This window comes from Dama dama, chromosome 18, assembly GCF_033118175.1.
Source record: "Dama dama isolate Ldn47 chromosome 18, ASM3311817v1, whole genome shotgun sequence".
Lineage (NCBI taxonomy): Eukaryota > Metazoa > Chordata > Mammalia > Artiodactyla > Cervidae > Dama > Dama dama.
This window is the reverse complement of record NC_083698.1, coordinates 99091333-99109784: the sequence shown is the minus strand read 5'-3', so window position 1 is coordinate 99109784 and position 18452 is coordinate 99091333. Positions and strand designations below refer to the sequence as shown.

Here is an 18452-nt window from a genome sequence, read left to right as displayed (position 1 = left end):
ACAAATGTTTTCATTAAGAATTTTCATAAAGACTCTTAATTACTGTATACATTTAAAGTGCTGTGTGTGTGTGTGTGTGTGTGTTAGTCGCTTAGTCGTGTCCAACTCTTTGCGACCCCATGGACTGGAGCCCACTATGCCCCTCTGTCCATGGAATTCTCCTGGCAAGAATATTGGAGTGGGTTGCCATTTCCTTCTCCACTGAAGTAGAATAGATACAGAGAATAGAGATTTCTAACCTGGCTTTTGAGGAGTCAGGAAATTTTCCCAAAGGAAGAATTATCAAAGCTAAGACCTGGTGGATGAGGAAAGATGAGTGAAGGGAAGACTACACTCGACAAAGGGAAGAGCAAGAAAGCTTGTTACCTTTTCAGTTTTGAGAGAAGTTTAGAATGGAGGCTACATACTTGGAGAGGCGGATGTTACGGTGTAGCGTGTATACGGGTGGAGTAAGCTCATGTGAGTCCTTCTGTGCTCTGTTGAAGATTTGGACTTTTCCCTAAAATCATTGGAAATTTAATGACTGTTATAGGCAAGGGAGCAGTGTGTTTAGATTTGTGGTTTTGAACAGTTGCTCTTAGCATCATATAGAAACAAGAGTAAGCCTGAGTTCTGCTTAGAAAGGGAAAGAATTCCTCTCTCTGCTTCTGTGTGCTGAATTTTGTTGGCTATGGCAGGAAGGCTGCTTATGCCCCCTGGTTTCATAGTCTGTTACAAAGGCTATTCCTTCAGCATTTACCTGTATCCCAGGAATCCTTGGGAATGGATGGGGTGGAGGAGGCAGGAAAGGTAGAGAAGCAAGATTAGAAGCAGATGCCATGGGTCCAGACCTTCCCATGTTACATAGATGCTAACCTCAGACAGCCCCACACCTTACAAATCAATGCATGTAAATTGCCTGTTCTGTGGCCCACATGAGTTTACCATTCATGTCTCAAATTCCAAAATAAGCATAAGTTGTGGCCCAAAAGAAAAGATATATCTTCCTGTACCTGCTTATAAACAAAGGTGTACATACAGAGGTATATGTCACTCAGTTTATGCCCAAATGCATATCCATCTTTTCTCCTTTCTGCTTCCCTGCTTTCTCCCTTCCTTCTCTTTTTCTCCCATTTCCTTAACATACAGAAATAATGTTATGCATAGTTTTCAAGTATGTCAGTGACAGGAAGAAAGACTGCAATTGGCTAGATTAAAGAAGGAAAAGAAATTAGGGCTTCATGAAACAGATTATTAGGCAATTGAAAGTATGAGTATGTAGCAAAAAAGATGACTATAAAATGCTGATTCCTATGAATACAATTTATATTTTTCTGTGCTCTAATTTCCAGAGATTACGCTCGAGTATAAAAAGATGCTTGCTTTAGTAAATAATAGCCACATAAATATTAAAGAAGCTTTTTCTTACTACTTGTATATCCAGAGACAAATGGAAAAGGAACAAAGCTAAAAACAGTCAGTTGCCTTTTTATATCTTCTATAATTTGATTCATAGCCAGAATGTGAAGAAAGCAAGAGCTACTCTTAAAACTATCTAGTTTATCTAAATATTCTCAAAAAGCCAGAATGGATGATATGCCAAGGTACCATTTTCTATGAAACATTTCTTTAAATAACATTTTATCCTGTTAAATATGTTTATTGAAGAGTTTTATAAAGTGAGTATTGAAATCAATTTATTGGATCTTGAAAAGCATTTATATGTAATAGAATGGATTAGAAATTCTGATGTGCATTATATATACAGTAATATTACAAGCATGCAACTATATCCGGATCACAATGTATTTTTCTTATTATTGTGTATGATTAGTATTGTCTGAAAACTTGAGAATGTACAGCAAAAAACAAAGGACAAAATAGAGTTACCTATGTTCTCATCACTCTCAAATAGCCGTTGTTAACATTTGTCGTTTACTTATCCTGCTTATGTTTTCTGCTTATTACATACACAAACCAAACAGTTGTAAACAATTTCTGGTTTTGTCCATTACCAAGATAGAACCTCCCTAGCACAGTTGTGTTTATGTGACACGTGTTTGCCTTCTGACATGGAGTTCCTACATGCTGCCCTGTCAGCATCACATAGAGGGATGGTCACAGATACACTGAGGTGTTCTGATCCTCTAACAAACTGATAATTTGTTCAGCGTAGTTCTGACCTTCTTTTAGGTGATGTTCCTATCCTTTGTCCTAAGTTATCAAGTTTAGGTAGGGTTAATCTGATTTTCATATAATTTTAATTATAAACTAGTCTTTTTCTTTTGTAACTTTTTAACACTTTAATCAAAGTATATTGCATTTTAATCAAATGTATATAGTTTTTAATATAGTGCAAAGGGGTTGCCTTATTAGCCTGTAATGCCACTCTATAGAGGAAACCATTCTTTTCCTTTTGTTTCTTCTTTCTTTTTTAAATTTGAAAAAAGACATAGGAGACTTGGAAAATATGGAACAAGGTTATATATAGTTCCACTATATATTACAATTATTTCTTAAGTAGATAAATTAAGATTTTTAGTTGGAGTTTCAATATCAAACTCTCAGAAATCAATTGAATAGATAGAAAAGTAGAAGGATATAGTAGACCTGAAAAGCTCTATGAACCAATTCAACATAATTACATTCTTAACTTTTAATGCTCTTCTAGTGATTCTTTTCACGTTACTGAATAATAGCTTTAGGTCACAACTTCTGTATCAGTTTTAGACATCGTTTACTTAATGCCGGTTCCATTGGAAATTAGATCATCTGTAACATGACAGTCTTTCCCCCTCTTTCCCCTTCTCCTCGGAAGTGTTTTTGATTTTTGTGGGTTTTTTGGTTCCTCTGTTCCGTACCTTTGTAACTTTAAGCATGCTATTATTTCTTGTGTCAACACCAATAAGCATCTCTTAACTCCTTTGTAGAATTATTCAAGTGTACTCTTACTCGTTCTTTCACCTCTATTACTTCCTTCTCCTGTACTCTTATATAGTAAAGCTTGAAATTAGCTTCTAGTCTTTTATTCATCTCCCATCTTCTTGACTTCTGAGTTTAATTGAATAGTGGGTGGGAGATAAATTCATGTAGTCCATCTGTTACCTTGAACCCCCTGGTTTCGTTTTAGACTCTTCGTGGTTAAGCTGGTTCTCATGATGTAAACATAGTAAGTCTACAGCCACACCACCCTGAACGCGCCAGAGCTCATCTGATCTCAGAAGCTAAGCAGGGTTGAGCCTGGTTAGTACTTGGATGGGAGACCGCCTAGGAATAGCAGGTGTTATAGGCTTGGGCTTCCCTGATGGCTCAGACGGTAAAGAATCCGCCTGCAATGCAAGAGACTCGGGTTTGATCCCTGGGTTGGGAAGATCGCCTTGGAGAAGAGAATGACTACCCACTCCAGTATTATTGTATGGAGAATCCCATGGACAGACGAGCCTGGCAGTCTATAATCCATGGGGTCACAGAGTTGGAGACGAATGAGCGACTAACACAAACATAGTAAAAATTTGTTATTTTAAACAAGAGAGTAAATAAGTTGATTTCTAAAAAGATTCTTACAGAATCCTTCATGATGTTTTACTTTGCAGGTACGGAAAACTTTTTTCACCTTAGCATTTTGTGACTTCTGTCGAAAGCTGCTTTTCCAGGGGTTCCGCTGTCAAACATGTGGTTATAAATTTCACCAGCGTTGTAGTACAGAGGTTCCACTGATGTGTGTTAATTATGACCAACTAGAGTAAGTAATCAAAAAATTTTTCTTTTCTGCCACTTTACATTTAACTTTTCTTAATGTGAAACTAGTATGTCTTAGAGTCCGTGGAAATTTTCTTTGCAGAAGAATTGTTACAGGGAGAAAACAAAAGTTTTTTGAGGTTTGGCTAGATAGTAGTGTAGCCAGTACTTCACTTTCAGATTGTAATTCTGGTTTGCTAGACATTTCATTTATGTTTCATATTCTTTTTTAATTAATATAAGATCCCTTCCACATAGATATCACTTTAAGATGGATTTTGAGTGTTTAAATTAAATTAACTATTATATTTTTGGACCACAGATGGGGGAATCTGGTTCTGTCAGCTGTTTTATAAATTAAGTTTTCTCTTTCTCTCGAAGTTAGTGTCTGTCTGTGTGTCTCTCTCCCACTCCCTCTCTCAATATATTGAGTTAATTTTAATCTTTTTGTGTGTATTGTCACTACTGCTATTAAGGTCTTATTTTTTGATCACTGGAATTAGGGAGAGTTCCACTCAGTAGTTTAAAGTACATGATAATAATGTAACCTTTTAGCAATAGATACATTTTCTTCTAATTCCTTAACCATAAAGCATAATTTTTCCTCTCTACTATGTAGAAATGTGCTATATAGAACAATTAGTTTTAGCTAAAACAGTTAGTTTTAGCTTGTCTTGAAAGTAGAGTATAATTTTTTACCCTAAGCTATCAGACAGAAATACAGCCAATTGAATTTAGCAGTCTTTCCTGAAAATGGCAATTTGAGCTCAGATATTTTTGTAAATTCTTTAATGTATTCTGGTGTATGAAGCTTCTGGGTTTTGCACAAGTTAGGTTTGTTTTGTTTTGTTTTTGTTTTTGCCTCACAGTTTGCTGTTTGTCTCCAAGTTCTTTGAACACCACCCAATACCACAGGAGGAGGCCTCCTTAGCAGAGACTACCCTTCCATGTGGCTCATCCCCTTCTGCACCCCACTCCGATTCTATTGGGTATGATTTGATTCCTGCTGTTCAGTGACATGCTACTTGAGCTGATTTTTTTTTTTTTTTAACTTTTAGTTGCTTTGAAACATTTCCAACATTTGGGTAGTTAAATTAAGGACTTTTTTTTCCAGGTAACTCGTAACACCTGTCATACATTTGATACAGATACAGAGGGTTAAAACTGACATAGACTGTTGTAGGACCATACTTGGAAAAAATCAAGCAACAAATAATTTAGAGTCCCTGCCTTGTGCTTGCTTTATTTTTAATATCAGATACAGAAGTATATGATTTCCATTTAGAAAATGGCCAACAGTTTTAAGCTAAATATAATTATAATCTACAATTTATGATATATTATTTTAAACTATGTGATAAATATTGCGATGTTTACAAAAGAGAATAGAGAGAGTAGTGAACATTTAATCAAGAAAGTGGGATTTGAACCGGACCATAAAGAATTCCAGAATCTGAATGAGTCTAGGAGATAAAAGCACACTAGTGATGATGGGACCAGGGGGTGGGGGGAGAAGAGAAGGACAGAAACAGCTTATCTTCATTTTCTAGTTCATCCATTTTCTTTAGATTTGATAATAACATTTATCAGATTTAATCCAGATTTTTGTTTTTCCTATGTAAAGACCAGTGTCCTTTGCATACATATTTCTGACTTAATGTGCTACATGTTGCTATCATAGTCTTTATTATTAAGTTTCGAGAATGACTTGCTGTCACTACACCAGATCAATTATGTTAATTGACCACCCTCTACAGTTGTAGTTAGTTAAGGCTTTTTCTACTTTTAAGTTCTGACATAAAGTGTGTCACTGCCTTGAGACTTTAAATTAGCCTCTAAGTATGTAGAAAGTCAGTGTGTGTTTCAAAACTTTCTTAAAGCTAATACTGTCATTTTAAAATTCTTTTTACCTGCTCCCAAAATCCCTTGCCAAAGGCTGTTATTGGCTGTCTAAAGCAAAAGCACAGCTTTGTCACAAACTAAAAATTAATCAGTTAATCATAATAAAAAGGACCAATAGAGCAATTATTTTTATTTCAGTTCTAAGTGGATTCATTTAGTTAATATGAACAGTTAAAGTTAACATTTCTTTCCCTACCCTTTTAAAAGGGTGCTTCAAAGAAGTAAAGCTCATAAGCGGGTATGGTTCAGATTCTAGTAATATATTTAATTTAGAAGCTTCTTGTCACAAGTTGGCTTTTTTGACTCTTCCGACCTTCATCTGGTCCAAAACTATATTTTCTTCTCATTCCTCTTTAAACCCTCTCTCCTCTTAAAAATGTCTTTTTATTCCCTCAGCTGTCTTTCTGGCTGTCTTATTAACCACTTGATACTGCTGATTAGTTACAGAGTTTGCATAAGATGGGGTGCAACAATAACCAATCTCTGAAGAGAAGCTGATAGCATTGAATCATTCATTGGTCCTGACGGAGCTCACTGAGTCGCACCTCATCAATCAAGTGGTACTCACTTCTCAGCTCCCTTGGATATTCTTTCTGAGGGGCACAGATTTCTTATGGGTGTTTACAATCTATTCTCAAAACTTTAATGTGCTCTGTGAATGCCAGCTTCATTTTGGGGGCAGTGAGAGGTCATAGACGTTGTTATTTATCCACACTACCAAAATAGGTCAGTCTGTCACAGTTTCCTCAAAGAGCAATTTTTACAAAATTTGCTTTAAGGTTTAATGTATTATTCTTCTGTGTGTCTTGTATCATTTATTGGGCATGGTAAACATTTCAAACTATGAGAGATTTGACACTCTGAGAATCATCTTTTGAATTTGGAAATTATTTTTGCCATTTTTGTTCAAGATTTTAATTCACCTCTTGTATAAAGCAATAGATACATGAAATACACATGTGCTTTTAAAAGATTTATGATTTCCTAATACTTCCCATAAAAATTACATCTTAGTAACTTCAACTATCAAGAAATGGCAAAGGTAGAAACAATTAGCAGACATTATTCATTTAGTGTGTATTTTGAACATTTTTGTATAATGTTAAAGAACAAGAGTTTCTTCAGCTGATTAACCACAGGTAATTTCTAGCCATTTGTAGATGTCTCTGGAATGTTCTGAATAAAATCAGTGTTCTTATCATTGATACCTCATGGAGGGTCTGCTTGAGCAAAGCAGTTTGTTGGTGTTAGTTGTAAGGATATATTAGTTTTTTAAACTAATTCTTTTAAAAGCCATTACTGCCATTACCTGTATTTTAAGGTTTTATTTGAGAATATGAAAACAAAATCTTCATATAATTCATTTTTCTATGTTATCTATCTCTAGAAAGTTGCTCTAAATCTTATCTTCCAATCGCTTGACTTTTCCAGGCCCCCAATTCTCACCAGTCCGTCTCCTTCAAAATCCATTCCAATTCCACAGCCTTTCCGACCAGCAGATGAAGATCATCGAAATCAGTTTGGACAACGAGACCGGTCCTCATCAGCTCCAAATGTACATATAAACACAATAGAACCCGTCAACATTGATGTAAGTATCCAGCAGTGTCCGAATCTAGAAAATTCAAGTGTGTTTATTTTTCTGCTGTTTTTTTGGACCACAGATTTGGGGAATCTAGTTCTGTCAACTGTTTTGTAAATTTAGTTTTCTCTCTCTCTAGAAGTTAGTGTCTGTCTGTGTCTCTCTCTCCTCTCTCCCATGCCCTCTCTCAATATATTGAGTTAATTTTAATCTTTTTGTGTGTATTTATAATATAGATTTATAATATAGATCAGAAATAAGTGCCATCTTTCATTTATCACAGTTAGTATAAATGATCTGAATTACAGATCAGAAAAATCTTGTCGTCTTCTCTGATGGCATAAAATATTTAACCTGGTACCAAAGTATAGAGTTATTCTCATTGTTTTTTTCCTTATGACACCTCTGTAAAAGTCTTATCTTCATTTATTTAACAGATAATCAATCCACTTAACCCATTTGAAGGTATAGAAAAAATAAGAATATACTTGCATATTTCAATGTGAAATCTTTACCTAAATTTCTAGAAGTTCAGCTTTGAGTTAAATAACCCTTAAGGACTGACTAATCATTACTTTTGTAGTTCTCGTGCAAAGCTACCATTTACCTTCTTTACTTTCTTGAGTATACCATTGTGGAGAAGGAAATGGCAACCCACTCTAGTATTCTTGCCCGGAGAATACCAGGGACAGAGGAGCCTGGTGGGCTGCTGTCTGTGGGGTCACACAGAGTCGGACACGACTAAAGTGACTTAGCAGCAGCAGCAGCATACCATTGCACTCCATCTCTATACAAATCAGTTATTTTAGCTACTTCTGGCTGATCACTCATGAATTTTTTCCTTTCCTAGTTTGTGTTACACACTGGAAGTTAATTATGTACCTTAGTATCACTTCTTCAATTTAACCTTAACTTCTGGACAGCAAAAACCATTCCCAATATAGTTGCCTAGAATAGGAACTATTAGGTGATGACCTAACTTAAGAGATCATCAAAAAATATTTGTGTTAATAAAAGGCTTACAAGACAAAGCAGAGGTCTACTTCCCATAATACAGACCAAGGGTCAGCAAACTCTTAAAGGGCCAGATGGTAAATATTTTAGGCTTGTGGATCTTGCAATCTCTAAAGACAACTGTTGAACTCTGTCACTAATGTGAAAACAACCATAGATAATAAATATATTTTAAACAAACAGGTGAGGCTTTATTCTGATAAACTTCAGTAAAGCAGGTGGCCAGCCCATTGTTTTTTGCCAGTCCCATATATAGACAAAAGGGAAAGAAGAGTTGAGAAAAAAAATAAATTCTGACATACACAGGATCACTCCAAAAGGACTGGTTCATTCAGCTGTATCATCCTGATAACCAAATTCCTGAAGAGAATAAAGAGCCCTTGACACCTGAGCTGTGGTGGGGTCAGGATCATTTCTCCCATAATTTGTACTTTAGAATAAAAAATGTAGGTTATCCTTAATCTTTGAATGTAATAAGCAACAAAACAGAAAAGCTACCAAATTTGTTTGCATTGGGAAGTAATCATATTTAAAAAGAAATCTGAAACTGTTTACCCAGATGAGCAGGATACTGAAGTTACTGAGGAGTCATGTGTATGCTAGAGGACAGCCTGTTGTTCTCTAAAGAGCCTAATGTTCTCATTATACAGGCATTCCTTCTGTGAGTCCTCATAAGGTTGAGTAAAGGAGCCAAAATTATCCTAACAGGAAAATATTCACTAATTAACAGACTCCCCTAATAAGTCTCCACCCACATATCCCTCCCTCCCCATTTAATACTAGCTTTCATTCCAGCCCTTTTTCATCACTATCCAACATTACAATGAAAAAATAAAGCAGACTGATTGCTAGTCTGACAACAAAAAAAAGATTTTAAGGATTTATTGAGGACAATGAAAAGTCATTGGGAAATAAGGATACAGCAGAATTAAATTAGTCCAGTTAACAGTAAAAGAGAGTAAGTGTCTAAAGGATGACAAGAGAACAGGCTTTTCAAAAGAAAATGAATTAAATATCAAAGGATGGATGGAGTCATTGAGGGAACTGATGAAATCCTTTAAAATTTTTATAGAAATAATTGATTATGATGTGAAAGATGAATGTTAAATTGAGAGTTTATGCTATTGTAAGTTTGATATTATGACCAACAAAACCTTGATTCCCTCTGTATTAATTCTAAGAATTAGCATATTATTGACATTATAACTTAATATTTTTGTTGAAGTAGATGAAAATAAACTTTTTATCAATCTTACTTTCATTTTTCAAGATACATTCCCAAGTCAGACTTTCTTCCTACTTTTTACTATGAAATTTTTTTTTCTGTTTTTGTTGAATTTATTTAAAGTAGTCTTTTCTTAATACCAATTTCTCTCAACTAAGAAGGGCTTCTTCCATCTGGCTAGATCCACATACAAAGGGAGGAAAAAAGTAGGAGAGGGAAATAAGTGAATAAGGAGATTGCGTGAAATATGAAATCAAATCTTATTTCTAGGTTAGATCTATTGTCAGTATGTTCAAAGTTGTAAACTTTGTATTTACTTTCAAAACTAACATTCTTTTAGAGTATTTCTCCTTATGTCTTAGTGTTACTAAAATTCTCCTGTTCTCTTGGGCGTGAGCATTTGGAGTGTCATGTTTATATCTTGCCTTTTCATCTTCCCCATAAGATATCACCTTTCCTTTTGATATGTATCTCAGATTTGTTTTTTCTACCACCATTTGGGCCCATATTTCTTCACTTGAACTACTTATGACATTAATCTGCTGTATAAATTTCCTGCCATTGATTTCTCTGTCCATTTACATTCTTAATCGCTACTGTCAGAATAGGGTTTTATTCTGTTTTATTATTTATTGTAAGACTTCAATCACCATCTGTTCCTTTGTTATAAAACTTTTTTTTTGTTGCTATAAAACTTTTGTTTACTTCCCATTGATTATAAAATATAAACCTTTTAGCATTTCATTCAGTTTCAGTCGTTTCTTTCAGTTTCAGTCATTATTTGTCATTTATTATTCCAGTAAACCAAATTTAATATTTACTGTGGGATAGGCACTGTGTCAGAATAGGGAATTAAGATGAATTAGCACACAGTCTTTGCCCTCAGGGAGGTCATGGTCTAATGGATGAATCAGACATATAAATAAATAAACACAAAAATATAAGGTGATAGTTTATAGAAGGGGATGAACTCTACCTGATTAAAGACAGTCAAGTTTAGCAGAGAAGAGACCACATTTAAGCCAGATTGTAGAAGATGAACGATGAATATGAAGGAGTAGGAATTTATTAAGTACCTAGTGCTAGGGGTTTTAAGAAGGAAGAGCATTTGTTAAGGAAATAGTATGTGCAGAAGTATGGAAGTACCTTTATGTGGGATGTAGTTAATACTTGATATTGTAGGGAAGATGACATGTATTATTCTGAGGTCTGTGTAGTAGTTGATAGTAAAGGGTCCAGTGTTTACTGAGTGGGAAAGAAGGTGGTCAGCTCTTTACTTTAGAAAAAATCTTTTGAATTTAGTGAGAGATTTGATAGATACGATTGTTAAGATTGATACTATAAATAGCATGCTTACTATGTGCTAGATCCTTTTTCAAGTACATAAATTTTCTTATTCCATCCTCATAAACACTTGTGAGTTAAGTACTATTATTTTCCTTCTTTTACTGTTAAGAAAATTAGATTTAGAGATGTCAAGAAACTTATTCCAGATCACACAGGTGATAAATGATTGAAATGGGGTAAAACCTGGCCATTCTTCTTAAAGTCAATCGCTGTTCTGTCTAGTAGTAGAGGAGAGAGGTGGGAGATGAGAGATAAAAAAAGACAATGCCTAGAATTCTCTGCCTTAGGTGACTACATAGTATTTATTTGATTGATTAGGATAGAAATGCCTAGGGAAGAACAGGGTTTGTAGAAATGAAAATGTTAACTTTTATTTTGGACATACTGACTTGAAGATGTCTGTGGATCTTTACTGGTTTAGAAATCCAGTAGCAGTTGAAATAAAGACCTTGAGTAGATATACACATTTAGAAATAATTAGCCTATTTGTGTTAAAGTCATGGATGTAAATGATATTATTACTTCAAGATAATGTAAATTGAAGAGGGTAGAAATGCAACCCCAGTGATCATTAACATTTGAGATATAGGCAGAGACTGTCCTTCTCTGTCTCCATTATAGGCTCCTCTTCCTAAATTTAGTTTGAAACAAAGAAGAGAAAGTAGTGTTGAAGAAGCCAAAGGGAGAAATGGGGACTTCAAGAATGCTGAAGTAGCTGATGGCAGTTGCCATTGAGACTCAAATGAGATAGAACTATTGAATACATTCAATATAACTATTGAACTGGGCAGTTACAGTGTCATTTTAATGTCATTGAGAGCTGTTTTAGAGGTCTAGTGGAGGAGAGCAAAAGCTAGTAAAGATGTGGGATTCAGTGCCAGATTTGAGAAGCTTGGCTACAAAGGAATGATGAAAGCCATAGACTGAAGCAGTCACATGAGAGACTTGAGCATACTTGTAACTTGAGGGGAAGAAGCAAGTAAAGAGAGAGGTTCAAAAGAACAAGAGAAGGAATAATTAAGGTAGTAAATGAAAATTCCTTGAACTTGGAAGTGATGTTCCTCAGGGGCTATGAGGAGTTAAAGGTGAACATAGCTAGGTCCGCAGCTCTTTAGAGGCAGAATGACCACGGGCAGATGACTTAACCTTGGGGCTAACAGTGTCTACCCCTTGTAGTGATGATTATTCTTGGCACAAAAAAAGAATTCAGAAACTATAGCTAATATTATTGTGCAGATGTTTGTAGATATAGAGACAGAACAGAATGTTCTTTGATAGCTTCTGTTTTCTCTATCCTGCTAAAAAGGAGAAGAGCAGTAATTAAGAAAGGAACCATAGGAAATTGGGGGGAAGTTTGAAATAGCCACTATCGGAATACTAGAAGGTCCTGTTTAACCTAGACCACATAGAAAAAGATTGTCAGAGAGCTTTAAGAACATATTTAAGATTGGAAAATACAAGCTTTCGGTGGTTATTAGCAGCAGGTTGTCCAGAAGGCCTTTCTTTTTTTTTTTTGGCAGTGCTGCTCAGCTTATGGGATCGTACTTCCCTGATGAGGGCTTAAACCCCAGCTCTCAGCAGTGAAAGCTCAGAGTCCTGGACCACCAGGGAATTCCCCCTCTGCTTTTCTGCATTCCTATCTACCGCTCAAACTCCAGCTCTTAGATTAACTTCTTCAAATGCTTCACCAGTGACCAAGTTCTATAGTTGTTCATTTATCCTTTGAACTTATGTTGCACCAAGAATCTTTTTACATATACCGTTTATTTGGCAATTAACTAAGCAACTTTGGCACATTTTTTTATTGTTTTCCTAAGCTCTTATTTTTATGTAATTTCTATGTTTGTATATCTTTCTTAGATGATAAGCTCTCAAGAACTCAGAGTTAGTGAGACCACTATGATTTTATATTTATTGGTAGTCATACAACCGCTAACACTTAGCACCTTATTTGCAGATATGAGTATTTGTTGATTATTCTGTACAGAATGTTAAAGGTTTTTCATAGTACATTGAACATGGCAGAAATGCATCTGTAAAGAATGTTCTCTTGTTTTAGCTTATAAGCCTTTGAGCATATTTAGAGACATTTGAGGCAGTTCAGTCAGTCTCTCTTATCAGTTACACTAGGCAAACTAAGTTCTGTCTGTCAAGGTCCAAATTGCACTGCATTGCCAGTAGACTCCTCCCCCGCTGCCCTGCCTCACAGTCTGTTGTAAAAAGCTGTATTTTAATAATAAAGACAATTAAAAAAAATTTTCCCTTCTAAGGTGTCCTTAAACATTTATATTTTTATGATTGTATCAGTGTATACTTAATTTTGTATCCTTTTCTAGTTATAAACATGTTTCATGATTCAAACTTCATAACTGTTTTAGTAGCTGCATAGTATGTTCTGAATTGACACACTATAATTTACTTAACCAATGTATGTCAGTATGCCGAAAATGGCAGTATGCCTAAAATAGGGAAGTAATTATTTCTGGTGTTTTTTAGTATAATGGATAATGTTGCACTAAACATCTTTGTGCATATCACTTTTTTCTTCTGAATTATTTCTTTAGGAAAGATTCCCAGAAGTGGAATTATAGGATCAAAGGGTATGAACATTTTATGGCTCTTAATATGTGCCAGTAGAATGTTTTTAAGCATTAATGCAGCCATTGGTTTTGAATGGCCTGAAATGGATTTCAACATTTGATCAGGACTAATAATCTCTTCAGTCTAGGGTTAGGTTGGCAAGTGTTTCAGAGTTTTTATTTTATCATGTTCACTAGTTAATTCCATATTATTTCTGTTTTGTGAAGTAATTTATAAGACAGGTATTATTTTGAATTCACCTTTCTGTTAATGCTTAGTGGAAAATAAAATGTTGTTGCCTTTTTATCATATGCTTTGATTAAGTATACATTACTATCTATTTGTAGGACTTGATTAGAGACCAAGGGTTTCGTAGTGATGGAGGTAAGTAGTGATTTCAATTAAAAAAAAAAAAACGGGGAAGAATGCAATTGCTTTGCTGCTTGTCTCCTTTATATTTGCTTCTTTCATGAAACACAGACACAGAGAAAAATACATAGAGAAAAATAAAAATTGTTTGCTTTTCTTTAGTAATTATCATTTGTCTCTAATAAAATTTTAACTGATTTTAAATTTTAACTCTAGAAACAGAGGAAAAAGAGGACATAAAAGGGGAGTCTTAAATGTGACATCTACAATTTTTAAAATGTTATCAAAGAGAAATCTTAATTATTTTACCCACTTTATTCCTAACTATCTCCACTAATACTTAAAGACTGAGCTTACAAACAGTTAAAACTTGACTTTCTTAAATCATTCTTGGGGAGAATCCCTGGAATTACCTGCTACAGCTTGTCAGTTTGATAGACACTGTCAGCTACTTCCCTTCAGCTTTCTAGAAGGCCCTGGAAGATGCATTTTATAGCATGGACCCCTAATAGAAAAGCCTAGTTCCCCTCTTTACTAGTCCAGTAAATAAAATAAGCAAATGAGAAATTGAATTGAGATTTCTTAAAGAATTGTTATCAGCTGTTTACTCTGGCACCCAGTGAATATTGGGGTCATAGCAAAACATTACTTTAGAAAATACTTTTTAAAATAAGCATTTACCCCCATAAGATTTTTGTAAGAGATGCTGTTTGAAACAGTCTTGACGTTTTCTTCCAGGTGGTCCTTTATGCTTCCGTCTTCAACTGTCATCTATTTAATAAGGAAGCCCTGCAATGCCCACATACTTTGTTTAGAGTCTGTCTCTTCACTGTGACCCTGATTTATATTCAAAATATCTAAGCCCAGATGCAGAGATACTTTATGTCAAATGTTGCATGAACCATCTTTTGTTATGTTTCTATATACTTGTGGACCTACCAAAATAATAACCCTGTGTTATGTACTCTGGAGTTAGTATTTACTATATGTAGTACATAGTTACAAAAGTGTTCTTTTTTTTTCCTGTTTGTTATTCCATGAACCCACCAATTAATGTTGCTGCCAGTTTGACTTTGTACGTCTTAATAGCTGTGGCTTTTGACAATTTTGCCCAATACATCTGGCATTTAAATGTTGCCATCATGTTAGCATCACAGAGTTAACTTAGTCATAAAAATTGCCTGCTTAGTACCAAAAATCAAACAGCATTTATCTTTTATATGCATCACTTTTAAAAGAATGATTGGAATTTTATGAAAATAAGCAGTTTTTTAAACATCCAGAATTATTTTGTGAAGCAGGCTTCAACTCATCATATTTATTCCCCGTGACTTCTTTCATTTCTTCTGTGTCTGTCTTCCTGTGTTTGCCTGCCCCTCTCTTTCTCTTCTAACAGCCCCTTTGAACCAGCTGATGCGCTGTCTTCGGAAATACCAATCCCGGACTCCCAGTCCCCTCCTACATTCTGTCCCCAGTGAAATAGTGTTTGATTTTGAGCCTGGCCCAGTGTTCAGAGGTAGTTGGGCTCTTCTTTCTTGTTTTCACCCAAAGCAAATTAAATATAAACAACAGATACTGTTTGTGTCTCACCCTCACAGTGTGTTTGTAAGAGTGAGAGTTTTCAGTACTAAATTTCTGCTTGGCCTGGCTGGAATGCTCTGAATGTGCTTCTCTCACATACTCACTTCCACAAGCTTTCTGTATGCTGTCTGTCATAAATGTTTAAAAGCGAGAGCTGAAATTTCCATCTTGTTCTTTGTTAATACTATTTTTTGATCTTGATAATTTCTTAAACTCAGGGGGTGGCAGTAAATAATGTGGGGAGGGTTTTCTTCAAGCTGAATTTCTTTTACTTTAATCAATTTAGGTGATAACCTTGATGGTTGCTAATATCAATTTTTTTGGTTTTTAAAAAATGGAAATCCCTATTATGAGTTCGTATTAGACTTTTGGCTTTATCTTTTGGTAATATGTGCTTTTTTTTTTAAAGCATAAGCCATGTATATTTTATGTCAAAACTAGGGAACTTAAAGATCTGTGATACATTTGAGGTATTTTAAAGCATACTTTAGAAAATTGAGATTGATACTTTCAGTTATGCTCTCATATGAGGGGAAAGTTTAGCAGTATAATTTCACCCACCCAGTTTATCTCACCATTCTTTAATTAGTGGTTAAACTAATTCTTTAAAATTTAAGTCAAAATTTAGACAAGTGTCTTGCTGTAGATATTTTTAAAGAATTATGTTTACTGGTTTTTGCTAGTGTCTGTTACTTATTCTGAATGAATGATGGTTTTCAGATTTTTGCTCTTTCTGCCCAACTTTCTCAGAGAATCCATGGAATGGGCTGGAAGTTATAGAGAACCGAGTAGTGTAATTAAAGTAAGTGATGCAGTACAGCGCTGAGTAGATCAGAACTGTGAAGCCAGGGTAGACAGTTAAGGCTTTATGATGCTGAAATATTATCAGTGGAAGGCAGAATATGGATTGTAGTTAATAGAGATTCCAGTTAATAACTGTAGTTAATAGAGATTCCAGGTGTCATTTTCTTTTAGAAAATTGCATATGAGATCATGGAAATTCCACATGATGACATATGTGGTATAGTAATGATGAAATTTCTACACAGTTTTAACATTTTATTTATTTATTTATTTTTTCTAGTTGTAACATTTTAAATGTTGCCATTAGTATTTTGATCCTTATCCTTTGAGAGAGAGTGACTTTTCAACTTGAGAATAGTTATCTACTTTTTTAAAAAACTGGAGGTCTTTTTGTTCTGTCTGTGCAATTATTAACTGACATCTCAGTCCTGCTTAGCTATACTCAGGCCCCACCAGGAATCATTACCCTGAACCCCTCTGAACCAGGTGCTTTCTGTACATGAATTGGGATTTTTTGCTCAGTCAGCACTTGGAAGGAAAAGTATCCATCAGAAAGGTATGCAACCCTGCCAGCTGAGTCCATTTTCAAAGAGTGTAGCCCTTGGACTCATTTTGCTGATAAAATATTTCCATTTGTAGTGACTTGGCTGAGATGTCATTGCACTTACCTTGTTCTCATTTTATAGGCAGAGATTTTTCAGAAAGTCTTGAGAAACCTACTTGGGTTTGTTGGCATTAACTTTGGTGTGCAGGTAAAATTAATCTTTGTTTAGCAAAATAAGGCTCCAGAAACCAATGACAGTGACTAGTATCTCTCTTAAATAGTATATAGTATGTAGTGTAGGATTTTTTAAAATTGTAGTGGCTAATATGACAGAGTTAGATAATGCCAGTATTAACGCCATTATTAGAAAATGTTTCCATTTGGAGCATTTCTATCTTTTTTTATTATTATTATTGATTGGCTGTTAATGTCACATAATTGAAGTTTATTTTTTATGTTTGCTTTTAAGTTGATTTTGCTTTTTGTTTTTTTTGAGCAAAGAAAAAATTGGGATATATTTAAGATTGTTTTTCCCCTAGACTCTGCAGCAGTAAGCAAAGTATATATCTATAATCATATATTTTAAAGGTTATTAAATTGACCAAAATGCTAAAATTGTAAAATTAAAAGAAACTATAGTTTTTAAGTTTATAGTTAATCACCAAATGAGGCTGTCTTTTTGCCTGTCCTTTCCTAATGGTCAATATTAAAACGTGCACTGCATTTTTTAAAATAAGTCTACATCTCCCTCTACCCTCTGCCCCCAGTAAGCTAATGTACTTGATCCTCCTTTGATAGATAAATTTTTCCTTTCACTAACTTAGGATCAACCACAGGTTTATCTGCCACACCCCCTGCCTCATTACCTGGCTCACTCTCTAATGTGAAAGCATTGCAGAAATCTCCAGGACCTCAGCGAGAAAGAAAGTCCTCTTCATCATCAGAAGACAGGAATCGAATGGTGAGAGTATATGATATCTTTTTTCCTCTGAAGTGCTTTCTTCTTAGAAATCGTTAAGAGCTGATAGTTTTTTGCTTAAAGCATATTCCCACAACGTTGATTTTTGCTCTCAACTCTAATATAATTGAGTAAGGCAGTTTGGGAAGAGTTAGAGTAGTGTTCTGTTTCTAAACTATGGAAAGAGAGTAAGCTGGTATTTTAGGAAGCATTAGGCATATATGTTTTTTAAAGAGTTGGTCTGAAATTCAAATATCTACCAAAGGACATTTTTTCCTATTGAAAAGTTAACTTTATGCTGTAACTTAAATATTTATTAAAAACTAATCACATTAGCAGTAGTGCACTAGTATGTATTGGCTAAGTGAATTCTCTGTCATACCAGAGTTTTGTATGTGTTGATAACATTTTTGAGAGAGAGAGATTGGATCACATAAGATGTATGAAGTAGTTTAGTACTGACTGGGAGAAAGTAATTAGATTATCAACAGTTGCCTAGTACCTTAACTCAAATTTTTGGCCTTTGGAGCCAAAGCTAGTCACAAATGTGTAGCGCTTATCTTGCCCCTAGTTACTAGTCTTCCAAATGATTTTTTTTTTAAGTTGCTTTATTTTATTGATTTTAATACTGACATTTAATGTAACATTTCTTCTCATAACCAATAAATAATTTTTATTTTTACTGAATTACTTCCACCCTAATATTGACTTAGTTCTTAAACTTAATTTGTGTATTGTAAGAATCATTTTCCTATTATTCCTCTAGAGTATACTTTTGTTTTGTTTCTCCCCAAAGTTCTTATTCTCTTCTTATGTCCTTTTCAGAAAT

At 34.6% G+C, this 18452-nt stretch overlaps 1 protein-coding gene and 1 pseudogene across 3 annotated transcripts in view; both read left to right on the top strand.

Annotated features, from left to right (window-relative positions):
* The window catches only part of BRAF (B-Raf proto-oncogene, serine/threonine kinase), a 158697-nt gene that overhangs the window by 90622 nt on the left and 49623 nt on the right, over positions 1–18452 (top strand). For 2 of the 3 annotated variants that reach the window (XM_061165934.1, XM_061165936.1), the window contains exons 6-10: positions 3573–3721; positions 4587–4706; positions 7051–7210; positions 13715–13751; positions 17490–17626. In XM_061165934.1, coding sequence (XP_061021917.1) covers positions 3573–3721; positions 4587–4706; positions 7051–7210; positions 13715–13751; positions 17490–17626 — 603 coding nt within the window. The remainder of the gene's footprint in view (positions 1–3572; positions 3722–4586; positions 4707–7050; positions 7211–13714; positions 13752–17489; positions 17627–18452) is intronic. The other variant, XM_061165935.1, reaches the window with a different exon arrangement.
* Positions 3153–3271, top strand: LOC133073125 (5S ribosomal RNA; annotated as a pseudogene).